This window comes from Candoia aspera, chromosome 4 (assembly GCF_035149785.1).
Source record: "Candoia aspera isolate rCanAsp1 chromosome 4, rCanAsp1.hap2, whole genome shotgun sequence".
NCBI lineage: Eukaryota > Metazoa > Chordata > Lepidosauria > Squamata > Boidae > Candoia > Candoia aspera.
In genome coordinates, this window is record NC_086156.1 from 65325572 (window position 1) to 65348988 (window position 23417).

The 23417-nt window shown below is 37.5% G+C and overlaps 1 protein-coding gene across 1 annotated transcript in view; it reads right to left on the reverse strand.

Moving 5' to 3' along the window:
- The window catches only part of FHOD3 (formin homology 2 domain containing 3), a 311906-nt gene that overhangs the window by 161428 nt on the left and 127061 nt on the right, over positions 1-23417 (reverse strand). Inside the window, exons 4-5 of the mRNA XM_063300332.1 lie at positions 18220-18287; positions 2106-2211 (exon numbers count right to left, since the gene is read on the reverse strand). Of these exons, the coding sequence (XP_063156402.1) occupies positions 2106-2211; positions 18220-18287 (174 nt within the window). The remainder of the gene's footprint in view (positions 1-2105; positions 2212-18219; positions 18288-23417) is intronic.

Sequence of the window (23417 nt, forward strand, 5' to 3'; positions counted from 1 at the left end):
TTCATCCCATATCCCAACCCTTATCTATAAGCAAATCCATAAAACATCAACTTTTCAATCCTGGTATCAGCAAAAAGTCCATAAAGAGTTGCCAGAACTTTGCAAAAAAAAAAAAAAAGTCTTATTTTAACCTTGATCAAATAAACGAACTTTATATTTCTTCCTTTTACTTCTAAGTCTTAATCTTTAAGTCAATCAAATATTGTTGTAGGATTTGATTTCTCTTCAATTCTTCTTTATCTCATTGCACGGATTTCTTCAAGGCTTTAACAAGCCTCTTTTGTAGATCCAGTAAGAAAACATTTTCCAGGTCATTCTCTTGGTTTATCATTTCTATTTCCCTTTTAATTTTCAAAACTTCAGCCAGTTTCTTTTGCATATCCAATAAAGCCTCTTTTGTAGATCCAATAAGAAAACATTTTCCAAAACATTCTCTTGGCCTGTTATTTGTAGTTTTACTTTTCGTACTTTATTCCTTCATTAACATCTTTTGGTCATAGTCTATCCACAGAAGCAGACATCCTTACTGACAATGTTGATATTGCAGCTACTAATTTCTGGCTCCATTCTTCAGAGATCTCTTTTAATGTTTCCAATGTTATGATGTTTGGTGTCATTCTGTAAGTCCCAATATTAACTGACACCAAGAGCAGGCTTATATATATATTTTTCCCTTCTGCTTGGAATCTTTAGTTCTCTCTAGTATCCAGTTTCTAAAATCATAAAATAACTTATCCTTGTTATGACTTACAGAAGCTAGGATAACCAAGGTAAGTCTGTTTCCCATGAGAAACTATTTTTTATAGTTAATTCCAAAATCTTATGTAAAAGTCAATATTTCAAATTTATCTGGACCCTTAATCCATTTATAACTTTCTTAGATAAAAATCTTATTTAGCTTTTTGCTGTTTATTTCAAATTCTTTAACTCCTTAAGCTTATAATTACTTTTTCTTTTGATCAGAGCTGAAGATAAATTTACCCCGATGACTTTTCAAACTTCTTGTTCCAAAGATCTCTGATAGCTTTTAGATGGTTAATGGGCAATTTCTGAAAGTGATTAGAATTGTGAAAGTGATTAGGCTTGTGAACTCAGTGTCCTTTAAAAGGCTCCACTGTGGTAACAAGCAAGATGGCTGATGCCTTTGTCTCCTGGTGCTCAAACCCACGGAAAACTGCTGTCCTGCACGCGTACCTGCGAGGAGCAGCTGTCCAGAGAGATTCTGAGGAACTGGTGGATCACATGTGGGTGATCTCCCATCTCCTTCTTGTCCAGAGAGATTCTGAGGAACTGGTCTACTCACCAGTTTCTTGGTCTTTGTACAGTTGTCAGCTCCGCTTTCGCAGAGACATCTTCAGTTCGCCATCCCTCCCCCAGAAGTCTGGATTTGTTGTATTTCTCATGCCTTTAATTTCTTTGGCTTAATATTTCTCACTCCTTTTTTACCCTTCGTATAATATTGTTTACTCCAAAAGTGAACACCAAGATCTATATGTGTGTATGTATGTGAGCCAATTTGGTATAGTGGTTAAGGCATCAGGCGAGAAACAGCTGGGTGACTTTGGACCAGTCACTTTCTTTTCCAGCCCTAGGAAGCAAACTACTTCCAAAAATCTTGCCAAGAAAACTGCAGGGACTGGCCCAGGCAGTTGCCAGGAGACGAGACTGACTCAAATATGTGTATGTGAGTGCATGCACACACACACACACATACAAAAGTTGTATACTGAGTACTGTGAAAAAACTTTATACAGGTAACGCATTACAACATAAACATATATATACATATATATAAGAAAAATAATAGGAAAATTAAAGAGAAGAAGGGTAAAAGCCATTCTGAGAAACCAAAGATGAAGCCTTTATATTTTTTCAAGGAAAGCATTTGAAAAAGTAGGAAAACTTTGGATGTTTATGTTATCAGAATAAAGTGTTAGGAAGAGACAAGAGAAAAATATAAAGAATAGGAAGTATTATAAAAATGGCAGAAAGGACATATTGACTGGCCATAATTATAGTTTACATTGTTGAATATAATCAGCTAGAGCAACAGAATATGAGTTGTAAGTGAAACATACACAGCAGGTGATTTTAAGCTTCCGTACCTCTCAAGATGTAATTCTGGTAGTTCTGGTCTGCCTCAGCTCCCACTTTTATTAAACAAGCCAGGCCTTCCGCTATAACAAATTCATGAACCAAATCCTTGTCATCCTGTGAGGGACAGGACAGGGGAAAAATAAAAATGATATGTTGAATACTTATACTGAAAATATAAGAAACCTACATAAGCATGTACAGGTAGTCCTCATTTAGCATCTGCCTTGTTTAGCAACCATTTGCAGTTACAACAGTGATGAAAAAGTAACTTTACGACTAATCCTCACATTTACAACCATCACAGGTTTGTAAAGCAGACGAAAGCTGAAGTAAGATCATAAGCACGGTTGCAGTTTCACTTAGCAACCACTTCGCTTAATGACTGAATTGCCAGTCCCAATTATGGTTGCTAAACAAGGGCTACCAGTATTGCAAATGTCTCATTGCTTCAGACTTTTTATATTGTTTCGGATGAAAATTAGTGTTCTGTATTGATATGACCACTCTTCAATAAACTCATTCACCTAAAAACTAGGGTAAAAAAGCTCTTTAATGTTTGAGATGTATCATAACCTGAATGGCATCAATAAGCAATTTGTCCCTTCATCCTCCTTTCCCTTAACTGCAGATGCCTTAGAAAAAATGAAAAAGCTGTATCATTTCTCTCCTTGTCTCCATGTGCAAAGCTTTTTATTCATGTAGTATCTTTCACTCTCCTCCATGATACTATCTTTCTCCTAGAATTTGGTAGCAACTAAACCACTATCGCTCTACATCGCTTAGACTGAGAGTATATTCTTTGAAAATCTTTCAACCCCTTGTCTTTTTTCATGCCAACCTCACATATATTAAAAAATAATTTAAATAGATAATTCAAAGTAATTTAAATAGATTCTGTAGACTGAGGGACTGGCAAAGAACAGCAGCAAATCTCCTTTCTATTTCCCACAGTAACTTTCTTTCGAATTTACAACTATATTTTCTTTCTTACCTATCCTTTCCATACCACAAAAAATAAAACAAGATACTTTCTTTTCTCATTTGTAGGTTGATTAAAATGTGGAAAGTAACAGCTGCATTATGAAGAGAAACGGTATATTATGCATTATGAAAACAAGAAACAAGCTTGCTTTATCTGCTGGATTTTGCAAGATTCACACTGTCTCTTCTCTTTCTTTATTAAATTTATATAGCCACCCATCTCATGTACGTGACTCTAGCCAGCGTACAATAAAACAAGCAGGTAAAACAACTATAAAACAGTGGTGTAATACGACGATTTAAAAATTTCAAACAATTTAAACCTAGATATAAATAGGACTGCGGGAGAATGGACTAGCATCCTACATACAGTGTAGCCACCTTGCGGGCTCCCTATTTCCCTGGGATCCCCAAGTCTATTGAAAGAGCCAGGTTTTGAGGGATTTTCTAAATGCCATTAGGGTCTAATCTCACCTCAGGGGGAATGATGTTCCAGAGGGCAGGCACCACAGCAGAAAAGGCCTGCCTTCTGGGTCTTGTCAGATGGAACTCTTTAGTAGATGGGACCAGTAACATGCTTCTCCTGCCAGACCAGATGGGATGGGTAGATGTAACCAGGGAGAGGCAGTCCCTCAAATAACCTGGTCCCATGCCATGTAGGGCTATTAACCCTTTTAAATTCTATTGAAGAGATGAGCTGTCATTTCAAGAGACAAAACACAAATGCATTGTTATTATATTTAAGCCTGGGCAACCACTCCTTCACTTGCCTCAAGGCTGCACCCTCACCTTCGAAAATGAAATGAACCATCTTGTGTTGTTCTAGGTATTAGATACACGTTTATCTGAATTTTGGTGTATTAACTGGAAAAAAGGGGAGCTTCGATCTCCTATTATCTAACACAAAGAAACATAGCTGTTTATTGATCAAAATGGGATGAAATTTGAAGGGCATTAATAATATTGCAAACTTTGTAAATTTCATAGCAACTAGTATAGGGAACTGTTCTTTTTAAGTGCCTATAACATTTTTTTTTTCCAGAGAGAGAAAAGAACAAAATTTGCAGAGAATGAATTGGAATTGACTGCTAGGGTTAGAAGCAGGGGAGAAGGATACAAGGTAAAACCACTTATCTTTTTCATATAAGAAAATATAATACCCTAGTCACCTCGTGGTTGGACTATTGTAATGCACTCTACATAGGGCTGCCCTTGAAGAGTATCTGGAAGCTTCAATTGGTGCAAAATGCAGTGGTGCACGCAGCTATGTGTGTTCCTAGTAGAACAGATGTTACACTTCTGTTCTGTGAGCTGCAATGGTTACCAGGTTGTTTCCAGATCCAATTCAAGGTGCTAGTTTTGACCTTTAAAGCCCTACATGGCATGGGACCAGATTATCTGAGGGACTGCCTCTCTCCAATTACATCTGCCTGTCCCACCAGATCTAGCAGAGAGGGCATGCTATGGGTCCAGTCAGCTATGGAGCTACAATTGACAGGCCTTCTCTGCTGTGGCGCATGCTCTATGGAATATCCTCCCCACCAAAGTGAGGCTGGCTTCATCACTTTTGACTTTCTGAACGTCCCTCAAGACTTGGTTGTGCCATCAGGCTTGGGGAGCCCAAGGGACTGGTGAATTATTAAGATGGCTACACTTTTATTAACATCTTCTGCCTAATGTTTCTTATTTTTAGTTTTGCTTTTTATAATTTTTAATGTTTTAGTAATTATAATGATTGTTTAGTATTTATTAATTCCTGGTTTTTAGCTTTGTTGTACACCTCCCAGGGTCACTTGTCATGAAATGGGGGGCTATATAAGTTTGATAGATAGATAGATAAATAAAATCCACTAATGTAAATAAGACAGTCACAAGATGGTTTCTCAGGGCATTTAAGAATTGATTATATACCATCAAGTTGTTGCTGATTCTTAAGTGACCACACAGATCATGATGATCTGTCCCTAACCTCATCTTTCAATGGTGGATCCATTGGCATTGAAATTGAGTCTATTCACCTTGCTGCTGGCTGTCCTCTTCTTTTTTCTTCCACCTTACCCAGCATTAGAGCCTTCTCCAGAGAGGTAGGTCTTCGCATAATGTGTCTGAAGTAAGGTAAGTTGAGCCTGGTTATTTGTATCTTGAATGAGAACTCTGAATTGATTTGTTTTACAATCCACTTGTTTTTTTGGCTATCCATGGTATTCTCTGGAGTCTTCTCCAACCCAAAATTCAAAAGCATCAATACTCTCCCTATCCTGCTTCTTCAAAGTCCAACTTTCGCTTCCATAGAATGCCACCAGAAATAGCATAGCTTGCACAATTCTGATCTTTGTAGGTATAGACACATCATGGCATTTGAATACCTTTTCTAAGGACTTCATGCTGCTCTAAGTGGTAGCCTAAAGTGTATTCTTGAGTGCTTGTTCTTTTACTGTTGATGATTGATTGAGAAAGCAAAACTTATCTTCATTGTCAGTTCTAAGGCTGGTTGTTCTACCTGTTGTCATTAGTATTGTCTTCTTTATATTTAATTTTAGTGCCATCTTTTCACTGTGCTCCTTGACTTTACAGATACTTTGTATTTCCAGCTATCAGAGTAGTGTCATCAGCATAGTGCAGGTTACTGATGTTTCTTCTTCCAATTTTAAAACCAAACTCTTCTTCTTCCAATCCAGCATCCCTTAATAAATATTTAGCATATAGGTTGAATAAATTAGGGAAGAATATCCATCCTTATCACATTCCTTTGCCAATTTGGAGCCAATCTATTTCATCACATTCTGTCATACTGTGGCTTTCTGTGTATAAGTTTTTCATGAAGAGAGTGAGATGTTCTGGGATTCCCATTTTTCTAAGCCGATTTTACTACGTGGCATGAGTGACACAATCAGAGACCTCTCTGTACTCAATGAAGCACACACTTCTTTTCAGTATTCTTTGGCTTTCTCAATTAACTAGCATGCGTCAGCAATAATGACTTGTGTTCCTTGGCCTTTTCTAAAGCCAGCTTGAACATATAACACCTCTTTTTCCATGTAGAGCTCTAATCTGCATTGGATGATCCTAAGTATTATTTTGATAGCATGTGAAATTAAGGATACTGTATAATAGTTTGCACAATCTGTTAACTCTTTTTTTGGTATTGGAATGTAGATTGACCTCTTCTAATTTGTTGGGCACTGTGTCATTCTCCAGATTTGCTGGATTAGTTTAGTTAGAATCTTTATTTATTCTTCTTCTGTTGCTTGCCATATTTCTGTGGGTATTCCATCAGTTCCCATAGTCTTCCAACTTGGTAATGACTGGAATGATCTAACTTCATCTTTTAATTCTAGAGGTTCTTTTAAATAGGGGATATCTTCTAAGATATATTGGATGTTGACATCTGTTGTACAGCTTTTCCAGTATACTTATTTTAATTTAAATCTGGTTGGAGTGAGTAGTGATTCATCTGGTGGCAGTGTCCTTGAAGGGGACCCTTTGGGTGCAGTGCAAAAGCAAGGATCATATCCCTTGGTAGTGTTACTGAAAAGGGTTAAGTATGTGGAGTGACTGAAGCTGCTCTTATATCAGAGCAGAAACAGCTGTGGGGAGGGATTGCCCCACCTGGCTTCCTGGTGAGAGGTGGAGCACTGGGAACTGATATCTAATGTGATAGCTTGGTTGCCACTTCAAGGAATACAAAGAGTCCATTTCGTGAAAGTTAAGGAACAAAATGTTCTTGACAGCTCTTCATTATAATGTTGGACTGAGGGATGTATGTGTAGGGTTTTGTGTTTATGTGTGTATGTATCTATACCTATCTATATCTCTTTTTAAGTAACTGAGCTCTTTATATCATATTTTGGATCAAATTGGGGGACAAGATGTCAGGTATGGAATCTGAGGCAGCAGTCACAGCAGTATGTGGAGTAGAAGAGACTAGCAAGCCATTGCAGTGAAGGGAGATTAGGAATAAATTCCCCTTCTGATGGCTTCCAGTCCCTCAAAGAATCTGGACTTACTCCTCTGTAAAGTGGTACTGGTTCAAAATAAAAGAAGAAGTCATAAACAGTGTTATAGTGAATGAAAAAGACAATCTGGCTTGTGTAACAAGCAACCTAGCAGCTTATCTCAATTGGACACTATAGTAAAGCAAGTCAGGGAAGGGTTGCTTTGGCTATTTCTGATGATGATTCTGTCAATAGTAGCATTGGTTGGTATTTGGAATAGAAAGCTTGCTAGGCATCCTCTCTGACATGCTTGAAAGATGACCCTGTGATACATGGATGAACTGAAGGAACTGAGGAAGCAAGATAGAGAACTAGAATGCAGATGGGAGAAGACCTGACTCAAATCTGATAAGACAAAGCAGTAAGTCTATTTGAAGGCTTACACTGTAGTGATAAATCCAGAAAAGAAGCATTTTTTCATGCACCTATTGAATCTGCAAACTTGTGGGCTCCTGAAATACATATTTAATAAACTCCATTGGAGTTCTGCCTGGTATCAACTGTCTGTAATTGCTCAGGGTCTCTTTTTTCACCATTTTTGAAGATAGGAACAACATTTGCCCCTTTTTGATCCTCTCGTTTTATGCTTGTCCTCCACAAACAATCATAGCTCCGTCGCACAAAGAGGCTTCAAGGTGATATCCATGAGCTCCTTTAAGCCTCTTAAGACGTAATTGATCTGGTCTGGGAAACTTAAACTTATCCATGGTAGCCAGAGTTCTTTACTTACATTTGGTTGCTACTCTCTTCTTTTGCCATTTGTTCCGCTTAACACAGTTCACCTTTGGGGAGAAGATCCAGGCAAAGTACAAGATGAGGAGCTTTGCCTTTTCCCATACCAGTTACTATGCTATCCTCTTCTCCAAACTATGCACATACTTTCCCCCCTTCTTTTTACTACTAACATAGCTGAAAAAGTCCTTTTATTACTTTTAACTTCTCTTGCAAGCCTAAGTTCTTTTTGTGCTTTAGTTTTCAGACTTTTTCCCCTGCAGATATCAGCTGCCTGCTTGGTGATTCCATTTCCTGTATATGTCCCTTTTAACTCTTAGCTCAGTTGAAACTTACCTATGCATCCACAATGCTTTCTTAGGCTGCCTGCCATTTTTTAAAATTGGGATGGTATGCTATTATAATATCATAACCTTATTTTTGAGAAGTTCCCACCCCTGAGCTCCTTTTGAGCTGAGGATTTCTGTCCACAGTACTTTTCTGAGCTTGTTGAAATATGCTCTTCAAACTTTTCTTTGAAGTATCTTAAACTCCAAGATGACATGGTTATTTCTTCCCAAACATTGTATTGATTTAACCTCTTCCACCAGCCCTACTGGTTAGGATCAGGCATAGGAGAATTGATCTCCTTGTCTCTTCTTCAAACTGTCTGAAAAATGAAACAATCAGCAATACTACTGAGAAATTTTGGGGTTATTACAGTCTTGTCAACGGGTGTCTGATGGTTGAAATCTATGATTATTACTGTCTCTCCTCCCCGAAAATTTATGTAATCTGATCCAGGAGGACATTATCCAGATCTGACTGGCTTGGTTGTCCCAATAAATAGCACACTTCTCAATAAAACTTTTCCCTTTATTCTTGCACAAATGCTCCTGAATGGACCTTCATGCTGAATTTCCTGGATCTCAAGACATGTGTGCGCTTATTTCTTTCATGTATAATGTCACTCCTCTTTTTTCTGTCCTATTTCTTTTGAATGCTACACTTTCCAATCCTTGCACACATTCATGAATTTCATTCCATGTTAATTGATAGTTCTCTGATAATTCAGAGTCCAATTTCTTTGAACTAAAAATGATATACTAAAACAATGTCATTAAGCCAGATACTTTAGAAATACACTGAATACACGAATTATATTTTAAAAGCCTTCCAAGTTTTAAGAGAAAGGAAGAATAAAAGTATGTGAAGAAAAGTAATCATGCCACTGATAATTTTATTATGTATTTATAATGTGGTATGGGCTGTAAGAAGGACCAAACATCTGGACTGTGAAAGAAGAGATAAGAAGTAATTGAACTCATATTTCTCATATTCAAACAGTTATGCTTACACCATTTTGAATTAAAGTTCAGGACCTTTAAATGATTTGCAAAGTATCTGAGCTCTAGAATCATAGAGCATTTTCCATGTATTTAATTGGGCTGAGGAGAGAATATCAAAGGAAGAAAGTAAGTTTCAATGCATGTGCAACAGCTAGTAGAGAAAGGAGAAGAAAGTGTCCTTGAAAAGAAAAGAAAACTGCTTAATAATACTGTGCAGAAGTGATTGGTCTGCCTCCTAGCTCAGTGAGCATTAAGGTGATAACAGAGGCAGCCAAAGTCTGTAATTTTCAGGAGTTTTCTTTTGGGAATATTCACCAACTTTCCAAGACTATATACCTGATTTGCTGTCATACCCTGGACTGCCTGACAGCAATATGGGAAGATGAGAAGGAACATTAATTGTCTGTATATTTGTCATATTTTATTTCTATACTGCTCTTTCTCTCAAGGGAGCCCAGAACAGTTTACCAGAGAATAATCGTATAGTTAGTCTCAAAGACACAATACAAATACACAATGCTTAAAAATAGTAAATACAAAAAATACTTTTTAAAATGCAGGAAAGCAAACTAACAGGCAACGTTAATGCTGCAGTAGTTGTTATTCTATAAATGCCTGAGTGAACAGTTTTCTGAAACAAGACTGGGGGGGGGGGGGTTGGACAGCAAAACACCTCTCAGGAGACAGTTTCATAATTTGGATGCTATCACTGGGAAAGACCAATTCCTGGGCCCAGGACTGTAACACAGCAATCTGGTAAATCTGGTATGTACTCAAGGAGGACTTTCTCCTTTTAGCGCAGCTGAACAAAGTCAGGGACTTCCCAGAAGATCCACAAAGCAAGCAGAAACAAATGAATAACATTATCATGGAGTAAGGATGGAAATTACTGAGGTATGAGCCCCTGATTCCCATGCTACAGTACATAAAGTAGTTGGTAAACTAGAGACAGATGGCAGAGAGCTACAAGTTTGAAAAAAGAACTATCTAAAGCCCACGGATTCAAAAAGGTGGGAAGGTCCAGGATTTGAACTTTGGGAGTGACACACATACATGCACATATATAACCACACACTGAATGTGGTAGTTTCCTGTCTACTGTTATACACAGAACTTTTTATGGTTTCTTAATTTTCCTAATTCTCTGCACAATTAGCACAGTCATCAAAGCTACTTATTTAGTCTTCTTGGGTCTGCTTGGGAATGTGGAGCTGAGAGAGAGTTTTATAGCTGTGTCTGGCAGAAAATCTTAACAGATTTTTTTTTAAGTTCCAAACATTCCATATGCTCTAAACTTGTATATTATACAAAACATTAGCTACAGTACATATGCAAATCATTATGTACACTCAGGAGTGGGTCAAACAAATCCCTCAACTGAATTCCCTTTACAAACAAAATGCATATGTGTGGTGGATATTATTTCATGGAATATGTATCTGAATCCTCACATGTTAATAACATTTTTCAACTAAATCAATTACACAATAGTTGAAAATTGCATATTTATGGGGATACTTCACAGAATCACAATGTTGGAAGGGGACATTTTAGGCCAATGAATCCCATCCTCTATGCCATGGAAGAACAGAAATTAGAGTATCCATGGCAGATTATTTCAGTCTCTGTTTGAACACATCCAGTGAAAAAGTGCCTATCAGGTTCTCCCAGTATCTAGCTCCACCGTGAAACTGTTTTTACTGTTAAGAAACATTTTTGAACATTTAGCTTACTGTAACTTAAATCCATTATTCAGTATTCTGCCTTCTGAAATGACAGGAACACGTGTTGTTCTTCTGGGTGACATACTTTCAGGAATTTCAATAGTGCAATCATATTTCCCCCATAGTTTTCTCAATACTAAACATTCCCATTTCTGTCAATTTCTCTTCCCCTAATCCCTTGATTATCTTTTGCTGACTGTCTCTGAAGTGTGGTGCTCAGAAATTAACATGGTATTAACCAAAGCAGAATAAAAAGGAATAAGTGCAGTTTTGAAATTACATTTTTTTTGCAGTCATAGCACACTGCTAATTCATATTCAGTATGTCATTAACTACCATTCGAAGGTCATTTTCACATCACCAAGCTATGTGTTTCTTGTCATATACTAGGTTCCATTTGTTTGTCAAATTTCAGCTGACTTCAGTAATCTATTTAGATGTAAATTTCAGCTGACTGCAATAACCTACACCCCACCAACACTGCAGGGAAAGCTACTGTATATAAACAGGGAGCAAGCCCCATGCTCACCAGCACTGATAATGTTACCTAGTCCAGTAATGAAATGACTGCAAACAAATACCAAACTCAGAGACCACCAAGGACTCCTCAATAATCTAGATTTCAATGTTGGTCCTGTCTTCCACGGTATTACCTATCCTGCTCAATTTTGTAGCAATTGTAAATGTGATAAGCATTCTCTATCTCTTCATCCAACTCATTAATAAAAATATTGAAGAATAGAGACCACAAGAATTATCTTCATGGTACTCTACTCAATACGACTTTCCAATTTGATGAGGAATCTTTCATAGGCCCTCTTGGGATCTTTCCTCATGTGTGTTTAAGACTCTTACATGGTCACATAGCCATGGCAGTGACAAATAAAAACCCTGTCTTCTGTTCAGATCAGCACAGTACTGGCAATAGAAGACTATAAATTGTTAGTGAGGAAGTGTGCCAAAGTACGATTTTTAGAACCAATTATGTATCCAATAAATTGTCATGACACCCAGCCCACATTTAATTGGCTTGCTAGGGAGAATATGTCAGTTGCTTTGATGAGATAAAAGCATTCCCATAATCTATTAAGATGTTTCCTGATTAAAAATATGAAATATGTTTAATCCAACAGTTGTGACAAATCCAGGCTGACTTCTGGTAATCATTGTCTTCTTTTCAGGCAGCTCTTTTCCCATACTTCAATATCAGTTTGGCTGATCTAAAATTCCTTGGAAAGCCTTGTTCCTCCTTTTGAAGATAGGAACAATTGTCCACCTCTTGTCATCAGTTTTCTAGGAGCTTTCAAAGATAATATATAAAAATTCATCCAGACCATTAGCAAGTTCCTTAAGCACAATTCACCTAGCTCTAGAAATCAAAGGATTTCTTGGTTGTGTTTCTATCAATCTTAAGTTTCAATCTTACTATTTATGCTGTTGTTTGTAATTGCCTGGTGTAATACATGTTCTCTTTGAGAAGTCCTTCCTTTTTTTTGATTACTTGCTAACATTCTGCTGTTTTCATTGAGCACCTGATATGCTGATTTTTATTGTTCTTAGCATCCTTTGCCAACCTCAGCATATACTGAGCTTTAGTTTTTCTAATACCACCACCACCACCACCACAATTCCTGGCTATCTCTAAGAACTCTTCCTTCCTCACCTGTCTCTGTTTCCTTCTAAGTTTTATTCATTGCAAGCAGGGAGGTATTTCACACAAATTAAGTCATTATTAACTCACCAGAAGGTTAAGAACCCTGTATTAAAGAACTTGATTGTATTTTGTAGGAAGACAGCCATGTCAGTCTAAGGCAGCCAAAAATCCAGAAACAGTCTGGTAGCACCTGGTAGGACAATGACTCTGCACTTACTGAAGTTCTGGGTAGCAGGCCCATACTTGCCTAAGGAAGTGTAGACAACCACCCAACCTGAAGCAGATTCTCACAAGCAACAAGACAATGATACTAATACGGGAACCAGACCTTGGAAGAATCCCAGATGTCTACTATACCCCCCCCCATTTAGACAAATATTGTGGTGCAAATCATGGGCCCCAACAACTTCACATGCTCTTCCTCTAATGTGATATATGCCATCATCTGCCAGCAATGTCTCTCTGGATTCAGCCTATGCTGAACAAATAGGCCAGACTTTTCACAAAATAATGGATACAAGGACTCACAACAAGGACAAAGAAATAGCAGAGCATTTTAACCTCCTAGGACATTTCATTACAGAACTCAGAGTAGCAATTCTGGAACAAAGAAACTTTGCCAGCACAATTGAGCATGAGACAGCTAAACTGATATACATTAAGAGGTTTTGAGCTATCTCAGGAGGCCTGAAAAACACAATGTTCTTTTTTAAAATACACTGCAATTATTGATAAGGTGCTTGTAACTCCCCTGGAGGCTTCATCTGCATTGGTATCCTGAGTTCCTCTTCCCTCCCACATCCTCTCCTTATGTATTTTAAACCCACATCAGGGGATTAATGCCCTGCATCTGGGGAGGAAAAAAACAAAAGGCAAATGTATAGGATGGAGGAGACCTGGTTTGCTGGTAATACATGTGAAAAGGATCTGCATGTTTTAATAGCTCACAGTTTGAATGTGAGTCAATAATGTGATGTATCTCTTAAAAACACAAATGCTATCAACTAATTAACAAAAGTGTAGAGTCCAAGTCACAGGAAATAATTGTTTCACTCAAAACTGTCTTGGTCAGATTCATGCTGGAATACTGTGTCCAGGTCTGGGTACTGCAGTTTTAAAAGAACATTGACAAACTGGAGAGGAAGCATATTAAGATACTGAGGGACCTGGAAACCAAATCCTATGAGGAACACATAAAGAAACAGGTATATTTAAAAGAAGAGAAGAGTTAAGGGGAACATGATAGCAGTTTTCAGTTATCTAAAGGGTTGTCATATAGAAGAGGACATGGATTTGTTCTCTGTCACCCAGGAGTTCAATCTATTGGGAAGTATATTCAGGTTAGATACAAGAAGAAAGACCTGTCAACCAGTGGAATAGGTTGCCTTATATGTTCCTTTTCGTTTGAGATCTTCAATCCACTGAGGCTCTACAGCAGCAGGTAGTCCTTGCTTACCAACCACTCATTCAGCAACTGTTCAAAGTTACAACAGTGCCAATTTATGACCATTTACAACCTTCGCAGCATCCCTCATAAATGTAATCATCATTAGTCAGAATGCATTGTCCTGTGGTTTTTTTCTCCCTGCCCCCCTTGAAGAGCAGAGAGATTGGAGAGGAAGGGATTGCAAAAGAGTAAGCTGTTTCTTCTTCCACACATCAAAAGCAACGCAAGCATGTGGGCAGCCCAGGGCTGGGAGCCACAAGTGTGCTATGGAAACAGCTTACAGTACTCCCTTGAAATCTCTTCCTCTCTAATCTCTCTGCTCGGGGGGGGGGGGAGGGGGGAGAAAAAAAGCAAGCAATTTCTGTAGGCAATCTTTCCTTTGCCTAACCCTTTCCCCTCCCCGCAGAGCAGAGAGATTGGAGAGGTAGGGATTTCAAGAGAGTAAGCTGTTTGCTTTTGTCTCTTTTTGTTATACCCTAATTTATTTATTTGAATGCTGTGGATAGATATATTTTTCTTGATCTGACTAGTATGTTTCAAGAGGTACAGTATCTTATTACGTACTTGTGGATAACACAGATAAATGTGGGAGAGACCTTACTGTGCTCTGGTGGATTTGGAACTGGATGAGTAACTGCATACTGTAACTCCTAAATGTATCTGCACTGATTCAGAAATAGGCTCCTCAAGAAATGTGAGTCCCATTCCAGTTGAATCAATAGCATACCCACAGCTGGCCTGTGGATTAGTCCCATCTACCTCTAATAAGATGATTAATGGGCAATAGCAATAACCTTGAGGAACAGGAGGATGAGCCACAACCAAGACAATGGTTAGACAAAAGAAATTTAAGTCCAAAGCAGAACTGTAATTTAAGAAAGTTTCTCAGATTTGACCCTCCCTAGTTCTCTTGAACATAAAGGATGGGAGGGGAGAAGTATATTCAGACTTGCAAGTTTCTGCTACTGTAACCTTATAATAAAAGTAGTTTCAGCAGTCGTAACTTTGGGTTCCTAGACTGATCTATCTTAAAGGGTTGACAGATGAATATCTGTCCTTAAGGTTATATAGCAAGGAAGTCATTTGCTGGAGGCTTTTGCCTTTCAGTTTTCCCAGAAGCAGGCTGCCTAATGTAAGAAAAGATAGGGCTCACTCCAGGTTGTGGAATGAGAATTGCAATATCAAAAGTAGGAAGAAAACCGATCACACACAGATTTCCAGACAAAAAATGCTTTCAGAGTGTCATAGCTTATGTTCTTTTATTTTGGATGTGTTCAAAGTCTTGTCAGATTCCCTTCACATCTATTTTTCTATGAGGCTTAATCTCCATTTTGGATAAGTTTACCTCCTGTGTCTATATTTGCTTACTCTGTGAATCTAATCATTTTTTAGTAAGCCCAACATCCACCCATGTTTCTCTTTGCTACTGTGTGCTTCCTAATAAAATAAACATTATTTTAAACAAACTTTTTTGGTATCCATTTGTGTCTTTGAGGTTTTAATCTTGTGAAACCTCAGATGATCTGGGCCTCTGCAAATTGAGAGCTAACTGCTGTGGTTAAACTGCTCTTTTTTATTAGCAGAAACAGGAAGGCATGTTACTTTTTTAGCTTTGCTCCTATTTCTCTAACTGGGAAGTGGGGAGGAAGACAGAAGGTGGTGGCAGAGAATTCCAAGGAAAGCAGGATCTGCTGGATTCACTCTGGGGGCTGTCCTGGTTGGGTGGAGGGAAGAATCAGATGGGGTCCTTCAGGTCTCCATCTTTGGTCCTACAGTGCTTAATCTTTATAAATGACCTAAAGGATCTAAAGGATGGAATGGAAGGGATGCTTAACAAATTTGCAGATAACACCAAGATAGGGAGATTGGCTAACATCACAGACAAAATCACAATTGAAAATTATCTTAACAGACTGGGATCAGATCCAATGGGATAAAGTTTAGCTATGACAAGTGTAACATATTTGAGAAGAAAAATCAAATGCATTTATACAGGATTGGGGAGGCCTGGCTTGGTGGCAGTGCATGCGAGAAGGATCTAATAACTCCTAAACATGAGTGATCACTAAAAAGTCCGATGCAATCTTGGCTGCATTAACAAGTGTATTTTGTCCACATCGCAAAAGGCAGTATTTCTACTGAACTCTGTGATAATTAGACTGTACTTGGAGTATGGTATCCAGTCCAGGTCACTGCACTTTTTAGATAGGATTTAGAGGGGAGATATACAGATGATAAGGGGTTTGGAAAGAAAACACTATGAGGACTTGTTGAAGGAGCTGGATGTATTCAAAACATGTAATGCCTGTTCCCAGCAGTAATATTAGGAAGGGAGCATTCTGTCTGGGTTCCTTTTCTAAGAGAGTGTTACGATCAGACACCTTGGAACGAGGTCTTTTGGTGCTGCCCCTTTCCTATGGATAACATTCCCACTGGAAATAAGAGTACTCAAATGCTTTTGGAATTCAGGAAGGCCATTAAGACATGGAGCTGGACACAAATAAAGTGTCCTTAAGCCTGAAATCAGAATGAGACTGGTAGTACTTTTCAGATGTACACACATTATTAAAAGGCATAAGCTTTCATGATCTGTAGCTCATGTACTCAGACATATTTAAATTGGCGTGAGGCGGAGGGGAGAAAGAGTGGAGGTGGCTATGCAGATGCAGGTGAGACAGACACATGAGATATCTCCGAAGGTTAATTACTAGTTAATGTTGAAATAAATAGTTTTCACTTCTTAATTTTTATCCTAATCTTAACTTTAAAAAAATTCCTTAAGGAATAAATATGCACTGTCCTGGTGTTGCTGGTCTTGTGATCCTAATAAATCAAAATAAAAAAAAAACCAAAATGCCTTCAGTGATCAGTATTTCACCTACTTCATGAAGATGACAAAATGCTAATACAGTATATGAATCAGTAATGTGCTGTGGCTGCAAAAGAAATCAAATGCAATTATAGGCTGCACCAACAGAAGTATATTTTGTAAATAACTGAAAGAAATAGTTTTTGTTTGTTATTCCTCGGTCCAACCCCAGTTTGGGTATTGTGGCAGTTTTAGGCACCACATTTTAAGGGAGATTCAATGAAACACAACCAATTTCAGAAAAGATAAATGAGGATGATTTAAACCAAGTCCTATGAAGAAGACTGAAGGAGCTGAGTACGTTTAGTCTTTAGAAAAAAAAGAGTGAGGGGGAGTATGATAGAACTTTTCAATTATCTGAAAAGATGTCACACAGAAAAAGGCCAAGACTTGTTGTCCCTCAGTGCAGTACACAGAACAATGTGTTTAAATAAGGAAGGAATCTGGTGGAATACTAGGAAACAACTTCCAACTAGTATGAGCAATTCAGCCATGGGAACAAATACTCAGAGAAATAGTGGTCTCCCATTCTTTGAATGCATTCAAGCATACAAAAGCATACCATTCTGCCACGATCATTACATTTTAAGAGAAATTCATAAAAAAGGGCAGTAAAGATTATCAGGATGACTAAGTAAATAAAATGTGGAGAGAGATTGAAACAGCGGAGCCTTGAAGAGATGACTGAGGGGAGAAATAACATTTTCTAGTACCCCAAGAATGTCAAGACCCTTTCTCTATTGTTCCAGAGTGCAGGATCTAGAATAACGGATTTAACTTAGAGCAAGACAGAATTCAATCGAATGTCATGATTCCTATTTTTATACTGTGACACAGTAAAGGATTTCACAATTTGCAAATCCTTTCTCATTAGTCTTTTCACACTTTTCCTACATTCCCACACTACTTACTAATTAACATTAACAACTTTTCTATTCATGTTGAGAAAATATGGGTGTTTTTTTTCATTTAATTTATTTTCCTTATTAGGGCAGGGATAAAAAAGTTAAGATGGCGGCTGGGACCACATGATGAAAGTTGTACCCCTTTCTTGCATGTGACACATGTAAAAAGGGACAGGTTTCAACTGCCCAGTCATGGCTGCCATATTGACTGCTCATCTCCCCCCTCTGGAGAAGCATCTGCTTCCTCAGGAATTATTTTGATGCTCCTTTAAAGATATGCTTTGGAACTTTCTGTGAATTATCCTAAGTGTGAGTGGAGAAAGACATAAAAAGTAGTAAATAATTGAAAGATAAAAAGGTATTAGACCTAGAAGTGTAGTCTAACTGCCTGTTGTGGCAAAATAGTAACAACAACAACAACAACAATAATGATACACAGTAGTTCCTGGAGAAACAAAACATATATAAAGAGGTGAGGTTCACTTACTTGAAATATCTGTTTCAAGGAGAAGAGGGCCCGCCTCAACTCCCGCCCATTTGAGTTGTACAGTTTTTCTAAAAGGACAAAACATTAAAAATAATTATCTGATTATCATATTCAGTTGTGGAGTCTGTTCTCTAGAGAAAGAATGTGACGTCTTCCCCCTTCCCCATGGCAAAGGTTTTAGTATGAAATACCATGTACAGTATACGTAAAAAAGCTGTAATCATAATAATGAAACAATAAACAATGTCAACAATTTGGAGCCAAATTGAAAAACTGATAAATTCAATGCCTCACCTCTAATCTGGAAGAGTAATTTGGGAATGGTAGCAGGATACCTCACAACCAATGCATTAATAATTAATGTATAATTTTAATGTATATTTCCTAATCCAACAGTATTAATTGAGTTTTGAAAGCTTAATTGGAGTTACCTATGGATAGGTAACTCACTCACCCACCCAGCAGAAGAGTAGCATTCTTATGCCATTAAGCCAATACAGTGTTCAAAGTGAAAATATTTCCCATGATTTTGTGATACTATCTGGGATGTTGCATTTAAAGATACATTTATGGCTGACTGGAAACCCCTCATAGACTTTTTGCATGAAACGGAAAAAAATGCACTTATGATTTGTGGTTTTGATGATTAGAAAAAAATTTGATAATAGAAAAAAGTGAGTATTTTTGATAATCATAGAGTAAGAGTTAATTTTGTAATTGTACTTATATTTGCTCCAGAAGAAATTGGAAGCTTCTTCATTCTATTTCTTTTTGTTCTCTCTTTCTGTACTTTTCTTTCTTTCTTTCACTTTTTATTAGTTTGTGTTAGTTTTTATGTTCTTTGTAAAACTTTTAATAAAATGTATTTTTAAAAAGACCATTCAATTTCCATATTTTTTTCACATGAATGAGAAAAACTGTTCATTAGGCAGTACCATTTGTATGGTAAAAGTTAAATGACCAAAATAAAGGGACAAATTAAGGACAAAAGTGAATTTTTGAAAAATAAATAAACCTAAAGGACAGCTTTCTGAAATAAAGGACTGCCCTTTATAATAAAGAATATATGGTCACTGTATCCATAGCTCAACTTCTTGGATATACCTAACACTGGATTCTGGATTCTAGCCACCAACATTCTGTTCAACAGGTCATGGACAATTCCAGGTCCTTATGATTCATTTTCTTAGTAGCTCCACTTAAAGTAGCAAAATGTTCTGTCAGTTTAGGGTACACTTTGGTAGAGGTAGATATTTTTAAGTCTCTTTTTAATTGGCATTGGAATGGAACAATACAGCAAGGGCATCTTTTCTCCATGTAAAATTATAGTAATCCTGGTTCTGGAACACTTTGCTGGAGTCATAAGGAGAAAAAAAAAAGATTTGTTGAAGCCATGATTGATTAACTATGTTAAATAATTTATTTGCATTCCAGAATTTTGTTGTATTTATATTTTACTACTTTCTTTCAGTTAATTCAAAATACCATATAAGGATTTTCTCTCACTGTATAATTTTATCTTTATAGTAAGTCTGTGAAGCAGGTTGATTTGGGAATGTGACTGGCACAGCACAGATTTCTGGACTGAGATCTGATGTTTTACATCAAACAACTAATGTATTAGACTATCACAGTTCTGGAAACCTCCACCCTTTTGAATAATAAGTCTATTATGTTATATGTTCTTTCAAACAGAGCAAATAAATAAAAGGCTGATAAAGTAGAGGGCAGTGGATATCAGTGAAGGCACTGACGATATAATCCAACAGAAAATTTTCCCGAGTCCAGTACTCTTTTACAGGTAGTCCTCACTTAATGACCGGTCACTTAATGACTGTTCAAAGTTACGACAGCCCTTGGAAGGCATGCTTTACAGCCTGTAAAGCACTTCTAGCTGTCATAAAATGTTGCACTGCCCCCCCCCCAAGTCATGTGACTGCATTTCAGGCACTTGGCAACCGGCTCCCATTTAAGACCAGTTGCCAAGCACCCTGAGATCATGTGATCACCATCTGCAATCTTCTGTGCCAGCTTCCCCAGAAAGTCGATGGGGAAGCCAACAGGGAAAGTTGCAAGCGGAGGGGACAGAGGAGAGCTGAAATCCTTCACTGAGGCTGCAGGACCAGAGCTGAAATCTTCAAGATTTGAGCTCTATTTCCTGCAGCCCCACGAAGGATTACCCCTCCACGCACAGAGGGGAGCTGAAATCCTTCAGTAGGCAGCTCTTTTGCTTTATCCGCTTCATGACCTGGGAGATCACTTAACAACCACAACCTGGAGTTACGTGTGCATCTCACTTAACGACCGCTTCACTCAACGACCAAGATTCCGGTCCCAATTGTGGTAATTAATCAAGGACTACCTGTACTTCTGCAGGATCTTCCCACTGTTATTTCCCATGTGTTCTGCATAGGGAGAAAATATATATTTTCTCTGAAGGAACACCACCATAGATATTACATAATCCTAACAGTTCAGCCAACTAACAAAAAGGCAATGCAGCAATTGTTTGTAAACATCCAATCTAACTTTTTTTTCTTTATAAAATCTTATCTCTCTTTGTTCTCATTACTGCTCTATCTCTAATGCAACTCAATGTAGAAAGCAATTTATCTTTGAATCAGTACTTCAGGTAGCATATAATTGTTCTAGCTCAAGAATTAATTCACTAACATGAACAGGTTCATTGTATTTCCTGTCAGGAAAGCTGAAATAATATTCTGGAGGGGGGCAGTTGGCTATAATTCTAAACATCTGCTTTATTTACTTCATGGGCAAAATATGAACAAAAATATTCCTTGGACATATATGATCATCTGTTCCTTATCAGCATGTAAATTCACGATGAAGTCACATACAGTATAAGTCATCAGCACAATTGCGTACATTAGGTAATATGTTAAACTATTTCTCTCAATCAATATGAAGGCACAGCCTCACATAGCATGTAAAATAATGATGAAACATCCTCATTTTTTGAAGCAGTGTTGAGCTTTCAGGCTGCTTTGTTGATGACAGCTGTTAAAGTCTACACCAGTATATCATCCTCATTTCATATTATAATTTCTATACTCAGTACAGATGAAATCTAACAAGAGTTTAGCCTATTTTCTCAGAAGTAGATCCTATGCCATTCAAAACCATCTTGGCCCTGAAAGTATGCAAGGAGCAGTATCTTTTTTCTTAGTCCTGCTTCTCACTTACCATAAATGGGGGTGAGGGGCAAGGATTAGCAGGCTTTTACCTGCTCTAGTCTCCATTTGGAATGGGAGGATGATCCAGACTCTTAATGCAATCTCTGACCAATGCCCTCAATCCAGTTGTTGATCAGGCTGTCTCTTTGGTATATTGGAGGAAGACTTGCAACAAGTGCACAGTTGGCACAGTTTAGGATCCATCCATCGCTCTTATTCTGACACAGTGCTGATAATACAGATGTTACTTCTCTGTCACACTTGGGTTTATTTAGTGTTGTCCAGAATAACTGCTGTAGTGAAGTACCTGCTTGCAACCGTATAAACTGTCAAAGTCTCACTATGATGAATAGATGGAACATCTTCCAAATAAAATCACTCACATCCATGCCAATTTAGATTCTATGATTTTGACAGAATTAGAGATTCTGGCCATATTCTGTAGCTCTTTGAAGTAAAGAGGGATCCCTATGGAAAAGTGTTCCATGGATACCCATTGATATGAAAAGGTCTCAGGGAAGCAAACCAGAAAATGGAAGCTTTCATCTGGAATGGACTGGCAGGAGACTGATAACAATTTGATTTAATTGGCTTCACTTTTATACCATCAATAACACCAATTTTCTGGTGCTCTCTGGGCAATTACAAAATGCAGCAGCTCTTTATTTTTAATTCAATACAAAAGCCCATTGTAAGGATATGAAAGAGGAAGCAAGAAGGGAAAAGATTATCTTGTGGAATAAGCAGCAAATGGTAAAAATATTATTTGAAATATTTCACAATTTTGCAGCCTCTGGAACTGCAGTGTTATGTCTCTGATGAGCCATTTAATACAGCAGATGTCTTTAAAAAACAGTGAAATGCTTATGCTGGTTTATGACCATAGTAAAGATTTGATTTGACAATGAGGTGCATACTTTAGTACACAACCATTTTTCTACTTCTACCCAAAGTAAGATACTCAGGGTATCAGTTCACTTGGGAGTAATCCCATTTTTAAAAATTAATGTTGTCAGTTAATCTCTGACAATATACAGAGTCCAAATCTGGCAATGCACGTAGTTGAATCCTGTATGTTAAACAAAACTCATAATTGTAAAAGGCAGATAGACAGACAGAAACTCAACTGGCAATATATAGGGGCTGTTACAGTGAAATACCTGTCCATCTGAACCAAAGTCAGAAGAACGCCTCATGTTGTTATAGTGATATATTGTAATGGTGAAAACAAGCATTGAGTGAGAACTAGGACAACAACAGAATGATCTGCAGAGGAGTGGGTAGACTAGAAAGCTAATTAAATTAGTCTTTGTACTTTTTTGCATCTGTAGGATAGAAGGGCAGAACATTAATTGGCAAAGTCTCAGCTCATACTAATTTATGGGAACTAACCAACTGCATGACTGCCTGCTTTGGCAGAAAACAGTAGTGTGGGCTTGGTTTTTCCTTACATGCAATTTGAAAGAAAGTTAAATTATGCAAATCTATTTACTTTGAACTAGTATGTTACTGCTGTTATTTAAACATGTCAATTCAATAGTATAGCATCTTCTATGTAAGATTAGAGAATAAGATGATTATAGTAACTCTTTATACTTCAAAATACACAGAACATTACAATATAAAATTATAATCCATGCCATATAAGATGTGTGGTCTCATAAGCTATAATGTTTTCTCTTTCAGAGCAACATTGGATTGGGGAGAAAAGTGTCCAAATAGGCATTGAACAGCTGCTGTTTCCCCAATCATTTGACAGACATGCCTCGATAAATTTATGCCTGATACATTTGTACAACGGACATTTTCCCCAAATTCCATCAACTATAGTAATTACAAAGAGAATTTTAACAGATGCACAATTCACTCTTTGTGACATGAAAAATGGCACTGAAAGAACGAAATTATTTTATAAATTTACATCCTCTAGCACTAATAAAAACAAATAAATAAGTGAGAAAAATAATTCATTATATATCATGTGATTTCTGTAGAGTATTAAAA